A 7,325-nucleotide genomic window follows, 5' to 3' on the forward strand; every position below is an offset into this window, starting at 1 on the left:
ACAGATGCGTAGATCTCGATAGTTTGATGGTTGTGTATGTGATGGATCATGACTTTGTCTCTGGCAGGTTAAGAGAGCAAGAGGCAACTGGTTTGCTAGATCCACACTACTTGCAGCTTCTCGTGCATCTGTCCTCCTGATCAGGTACCTTAGCAATCCCTCCTGGTACCCAAGGCTTATTAATTATTAGTTCTCAGGCAGTGATGGCGTCTGGTTATGCATATGAAAAACATGTGTGTATATATATGCTTTTGTTTTTTAGTACATGGTGTGTAATATATACATATACTCTCCTTAATTTATGTGTTGACGTCTCCATTTTTCCGATTCCTCAGCATATGTTATGTATATGATATGTGGGCCTGTTGTTTGTTCAACCCCTTCTTTGACAAAAAGAAGAAGAATATATTCAGTATTTAATCTATAGATATCAATACGGGATCTAGCTAGCTAAGCGTTTGATAAATTGTTTTCCCTGTTGTGAGCTAGTTTCTATTCGATCTGACATATCTGAATTATTTTTATATTATATGATACATTTTGTTGTTGTTTATTAAAGACCGGATCTAGCTAAAGCATTCAATTATTTATTTATTTATTTATTTATTTATGTGATGGATGTCGTCTATACATCGTTTATTTGAAGTATCTTCAATTTCTTGACGTCTAGCTTGTTGCATTGTTTGCAGCCATGTCTTTGGAGAACTCAAATAACAAGGGCAAGGCTGTGGTCAAGGAGGAGGAGGTCTCTCCGGTGACGCCAGTAGTGCAGCCGAAACCCTTTGCTGTCAAGGCGGAGGAGGAGGACGACGTCTCTGTGCCGATGCTGGAGACCGCAGCTCCTCCTCATCACCAGACGCCGCCGTCGACTGATGTCTCTGACGACAGTGACGACGACACCAACGACGACACCAACGACGACGTCCTCGGGGGGACAAGCGGCGTCCAGGATGTGGGGTCGGCGTCGGCGTCGGCGTCGGCGCCGGCGTTGTCGTCGGCGGCGGCGTCGGCGTTGGCGTCGGCAGCGGCCTTCCACATGATGCAACAAGCATCCATGCAGTGGGGCGCCGTTGCTGCGCCGACGGTGATCCTTCCGGCATTCCAGCAACTTGACAGCAACCGCATCCAGCTCATCAAAGAGGTGATGCAGCACTGCATCAACGCGTTGGCCACGGGGAACGTCCTGGCGGCGAACACGGGCCTGGTGCTCATGTCGACCCTATCGTCCGCCGCCGGCGACCCCCTGCAGCGCGTGGCGTTCTCCTTCGCCGAGGCGCTCGGACGGCGCGCGCTGCAGCAGATGCTGCCGGGCCTGTACGGTGGGCTCCTGCGGCTCGACTTCCCGCCGCAGCCGCCGGCAGTCGGTTACACCTGCACCACCCGCCTCAGCTTCGACGCGCTGTGCCCGCTCCTCCGCGTCGCCGCGTCGGCGGCCAACCACGAGATCGTCACGGCGATGGAGGGCGAGGAGCACGTGCACGTCGTCGACCTCGGCGGCGCCAGCCCAAACCAGTGGATCGAGCTGCTCCACCTCTTCGCCGTGCGTCCGGGGGGCAAGCCCTCCTCCCTGCGCCTGACCGTCGTCAGCGAGGAGGAACGGCTGCTCTCCGCCGCCTCTTGGCTGCTCCACTGGGAGGCCGCGCGCCTGCACATCCCCTTCGTCTTCAACCCGGTGCGGTCTCACATCGACCGGCTGTGCCCTCACGACGTCGCGTCCTTCGGCGTGGTTCCCGGCGGCGGTGAGGCCTTGGCGATCACGTCCACCCTGCAGCTCCACCGCCTGATCGCCGACGTGACCAGCAGCAACGACCTACCACCAGCCGCCGACTCCGCCGATCATCAGCATCGTGGCAAGAAAAGGAAGGGGAAGCAGCCGCCGCCGCCGCCCAAGCATGAGATAACCATGGCGGACGCGCTCCTTCGCGTGCTCTGCGACCTGTCTCCGAAGGTGATGGTGCTGACGGAGCAGGAGGCGAACCACAACGGCGGCAGCCTCGGGGACCGCGTCCGCAACGCCTTCGACTACTACGCGGCTCTCTTCAACGACCTGGAGGCCGGCGGCGCGCCGCGCGCGTCGGCGGACCGCGCGGCCCTGGAGCGGACGCTTCTCCGGCAGGAGATCATGGACATCGTCGCCCGGGATGGGACGTCGCGGCGGGAGCGTCACGAGGGCGTCATGGCGTGGGCGCAGAGGATGGGCATGGCTGGGTTCCAGCCGATGCATCTGCAGGTGAGGCGCTTCGACGCGTTCGCGGACCCGGGGCTGCTGGCGCTCCAGCTGTCGATGCACGGCACGCTCAGGTACTGGGTAGCCCAGGACAACACCTGCTTCATCATCTACGCCAACATGACCCCGATGTTCTCGGTGACGGCGTGGCGCCCGGCGACGACCACCGGCGAGTGATGCGGCAAACTGGCGCAGCAGCAGCATTCTCGGCTTCTTCTACCTGATCATCACTTCTCTCTTTGCTGCGGTTGTTTTTACTGGTGGGCGATATCATCTGTGGACTGGTTGATTTCCGAGGCTCAGTGGCTGATTATTTAGGGGTTAAACTGATACACAGTAGACATTTTATTCCTGATTGATGTCAGCTGGGTCCTCTCGTTAATTATTTCCTTTTGATTGAGAGAGTTTGGAACAGAATGCAGAACAAGTTTTTATTTATTTTTCTGGTGTTGTCATTGCTAATTTCGTTGCATGCATGCATAATATCGGGCTTCTTATAGCAAATTAAATACCGGATTGCAAAAAACTTTTTATCCAGACACTTTGTATGAAAGGCAATTCACCTAAGGCCTCGTTTAGTTTCGAAAACTTTTTGATTTTCGGAACTGTAGCACTTTCGTTTTTATTTGACAAACATTGTCCAATCATAGAGTAATTAGGCTTAAAATATTCATCTCGCGATTTACAAGTAAACTATGCAATTAGTTTTTATTTTCGTCTATATTTAGTGCTCCATGCATGTGCCGCAAGATTCGATGTGACGGGAAATCTTGAAAAGTTTTTGGATTTTGAGGTGAACTAAACAAGGCCTAAGTGGATAGTTTAGGTAGAGTCTTTTACTTTGAGGTACTTTTCCAAACAAAAAAAAACCTTAGATAAGGGAAATCAACTTTCACCTCTTCTCTTTAACACGATATATAATGAGTGGTGGCTTCTGAAAAAAATTTGTGAGCTGTGGAATATGGAAAAGCTATTATGGCTATATGGGCTATGAAAATATTGTAAGTTGTTTGATTAAACAAGTATAAAATCTACCTCCTATCTCTATCTCCCTTGAAACATTTGTGAATTCACGACTCTCTATTTTCACCATTTTAGAAAACAAAAAATCAAAAGCCGAAAGTAGGATGTAAGGTGCTTTTAAAACTATACTATATAAAAAAAACTACTTTTGAACAAGCAGCCTCTGATTCATGCCCTTTTGATTGGCATTTGGCATTTTGGAAGCAAAACTAGCTCGAAAAGCCCAACCAAAGGCACCCTTAACTATTTATCTTCTTGCGGTTGGCACTTCTCACTTACTAATTTTAGTTTTGCTTCTACAAAATTGCCACATGAATGGTTAATGTTGCCACTCCCTCTATCTCAAATTATAAGTCATTCTAGCTTTTTTTGAAAGTCAAAACATATCATATTTGATCAAATCTATATAATAAAATAATAATATTTATGATATCAAATAGATACCGATCATTAAATTCTACATTAATTATATTTTTATAGTATACTTATTTGATGTCATAAATCTTTATAATTCTCTCTATAATTTTGGTCAAACTTGAGATGTTTTGACTCTCTAAAAAATGTTAAAATGATTTATAATTTGGAACGGAGGGAGTACATATTTGCCAGCTTTGATGATGTGGCAAGCCACCTGACCCTTTCAATCTGTACTTGTCATGTGAAATGACTGTTGTGCCCTGCCTCTTAGTTCACTTGAGCTTATCAGCTGAATGAGTCAGCCATTCAACACTGTTTTTCTCTCACAACAAATCAGCCAACAATAATTTCTGCCACGGCTTATCAGCTAAACGACGTGAAAAATTGGATTGATGAATCTCAAGTGATTCTGTTCCCAAGTGATTCTTTGCCAATTTTGCTTTCCCTTTTTTAGCTTTTCCTTCCTTGTCATAGCGACTGAGACTTTATGTGAAAAATTGGATTGATGAATCTCACTGAAACCTACTGGACCATCGGTCTTGTTTGGTTGGATAGTGAGCTGTGGAAATAAAAGCTGTTGTGAGCTAAGTGCTACGAGAAAAGTTGAAAGTCGTTTGGTTGTAGTAGCCGTGAAGTAGTAGTTGTATAAGAAATCGAAAGATATTAAAACCTACTCCACTTTGCTTCATCCACAGCATTCGGAGCCTGGGAGGCTCCTTCGCGTGGCGACATGTGGCACTATAGGTTTCACAGAAACACCCTCCATCTTCTAAGGAATTAACCCATAGTCTGGTTCATCAGCTCTGAATCCACTCGGCGCAAAGAGAAAATCCAAAATTTATCTTCTCCTTGCATAAAACCCCTCGGTTGATATTTTACAGAGAGCCCCCTCCACTCGGCCTGAACCCTAACCCCCCTTTTCCTCATTCTTTGGTCTCCTTTCTCTTTCTTCTCCCCCCGCTGCCGCTACTCGCCCACCGAGCGGCTCCGATCTCGATGGCTACGGATGCGTGGATGCGGTCGGCCTCCAGATCTGTGCCTGAGCGGCCATGCCTCGACGCGAGCCCTATGCTCTGGAGTGATTCGACAGTATACAACATGGGGAGAGGGATTCAGCATGGTAGCTCATCGCTCACCTCGCCGCTACCTGACTGCACCGTCCAAGACCTCTTTTTCCTCCACTGCGCCCTCACCCTCTCCCTTCTATCTACCGTGCTATGCATACCCCTACTCCTCCCGTGCCACGCGCTATCCAATCGTATTGTAAACTTCGACAGCCTTGGTTGCGGTGGCAATGGCAAGACACCCGTGGTCGACTTGTCAGCACATAGATCCTGCTCTATTCGTCCTCACAAGGTTTCAGTGTTTGTGTTTGAACAATCGTAACATATGAGGTTTTAGTGTTTGTGTCTGAACAGTCGTAACATTTGGTCTCCCAGGGTTATCTAGGTCTGGTGCAGGACTCCTCGGATGTCAAGCATTTCGGCCCCTCTGCGATGTCTTTGGCACTAATGTTTTCCTCAAATGTACCAACCGCTTCCTCCCCCAAATCTTGTAAAAGATGGAAAACTTTTGGGAGCTCACGCACATCAATGCTGCAGTAACATCCTTCACTAATATCTTGTATTTTTCCATGGTTCTTTAGTTGAAATCTTGTTAAATTCTTTTGTTCGTCTCTCTTTATGGGAGAGGGGGGTGGACAGGGAGCTGATATTGGCATGCAATTGTCCAATTACATTGTAGGTTGGGTTCTACATATTCTTTTTAATTTTATGCACTTCAATAAACTAATTTGAATAGAATCAATTTCTCGTTTGATTTTGTTTTGCATATATGTTCATCAAATCTCACTATTATTGGTTTGCTCATGTGATTAAGTTGTTATTGTCTTAATTCTAGGAAGATCTTCGTTCTTCTCAGAGAATTAAATTACCATTGACACTTGTTCCTAGGTGGCTAGGTCAAATGTTGTTGACCTTGCATCGAGCCAGGTGGGCACATTAGTAGATGTAGTGTATAGCCGGTGAGGCAGCTACGACAGACGCCCTCCTTGAGATCAAGCCCCGTGGATATTGGGATGGATGGTCTCCAGCATCACTGAGTAGCATCTTCGTTGCAAGGTAACATGTTGTGTCCCTTCCCTATTGTGTATCAGGTTCTTCCTCTTTAGTTCACGAGATCGGTCTTTTCAATTTTGGTCTTGAAGCATTTGGAGCTGAAGCACGTCCTAAACAAAAGAAACATCAGGGTACACACTCCACTGCACACATACAACCACTGATGTAGCTGCAGATTCTTGTGCAAGGTTGCTTAGTTGAGCATTGCATCTGAACTGAAGGTAGGTGATCCTCTACTACAAACTCTGGTAACAAGAGTAATCTCTGTCATTATACTTCACTATTGGTAAATCATTAAGAATATATTAATGGCTATAGATGCTTGTAATACTTTCTAGTTGAAGAGAGAAATCTGAACTGAAGGCAGGTGATCCTCTACAACAAACTCTGATATAAAAAGATTAATCTCTGTCACTATACCTCACTATTGGTAAATCATTAAGAATATATTAATGGCTATAGATGCTTGTAATAATTTCTGGTTGAAGAGAGAAAAGGGTGGGAGATAAGATAATAAGATAATATAAAAAAACCATAGTTCTCTAATGTCCTATTTTCATTCTCTACAGATGTGATGCCTATTAGTACCTTCATCTCATTATGTTCCTTAGCTCACATTAGCATGCGAATTTGAACCTATTATTTTTTAAGTTAACTTTGACAATTACTAGAAGTTAAATTACCTTGCAGCCGTGATCTAAAAACTGTAGAAACAAAATTGTTTGTTTAGCTTATGCACATCTTAATATTGCATAGGACCTGAAATTACTGTACAGCGACAAGCTCAAGGGAGAATACTATGGCCATCTTAATGTTGGTTTCATCAAGAAAAGTAATACTCCAAGGAAGCTAAAGATAACAAAAGCTGAAAAGATTTCGTGCTGATCAACTGATTAAATGCAAAATTCAGTGTTTTTAAGGTGTCGCTTAGGTGTCGCCTCACGCCTTAGTTGCCTAAGCGTAAAGCGGTACCGCGGTAGTCACTCACCACGCCTACCGCGGTAGTCAGTCTTGGTAAATCATTAAGAATATATTAATGGCTATAGATGCTTGTAATAATTTTTGGATGAAGAGAGAAAAGGGTGGGAGATAAGAGAATAAGATAATATAAAAAAACCATAGTTCTCTAATATCCTATTTTCATTCTCTACAGATGTGATGCCTATTAGTACCTTCATCTCATTATGTTCCTTAGCTCACATTAGCATGCGAATTTGAACCTATTATTTTTTTAAGTTAACTTTGACAATTACTAGAACTTAAATTACCTTGCAGCCGTGATCTAAAAACTGTAGAAACAAAATTGTTTGTTTAGCTTATGCACATCTTAATATTGCATAGGACCTGAAATTACTGTACAGCGACAAACTCAAGGGAGAATACTATGGCCATCTTAATGTTGGTTTCATCAAGAAAAGTAATACTCCAAGGAAGCTAAAGATAACAAAAGCTGAATTGTGCTGATCAACTGATTAAATGCAAAATTCAGTGTTTTTGTCGCTTAGGCGTCGCCTCACGCCTTAGTTGCCTAAAAGTAAGGC

At 45.3% G+C, this 7,325-nt stretch overlaps 1 protein-coding gene across 1 annotated transcript; it reads left to right on the forward strand.

The window, feature by feature from the left end:
- Positions 692 to 2,404, forward strand: LOC8077672 (scarecrow-like protein 3). Its single transcript, XM_021448152.1, has 2 exons — positions 692 to 952; positions 1,061 to 2,404. Exons 1-2 carry the CDS (start codon positions 692 to 694, stop codon positions 2,402 to 2,404), a joined length of 1,605 nt encoding a protein of 534 aa, XP_021303827.1.

This window comes from Sorghum bicolor, chromosome 9 (genome assembly GCF_000003195.3).
Source record: "Sorghum bicolor cultivar BTx623 chromosome 9, Sorghum_bicolor_NCBIv3, whole genome shotgun sequence".
NCBI classification, from domain to species: Eukaryota; Viridiplantae; Streptophyta; class Magnoliopsida; order Poales; family Poaceae; genus Sorghum; species Sorghum bicolor.

Bases quoted from the DNA above. Each gene is read 5' to 3' on its own strand.
- LOC8077672 (XM_021448152.1), top strand. From the start codon at position 692: ATGTCTTTGGAGAACTCAAATAACAAGGGCAAGGCTGTGGTCAAGGAG. The intron at 953-1,060 runs GTGGGGTCGGCG...GCATCCATGCAG, and splicing joins GGACAAGCGGCGTCCAGGAT to TGGGGCGCCGTTGCTGCGCC.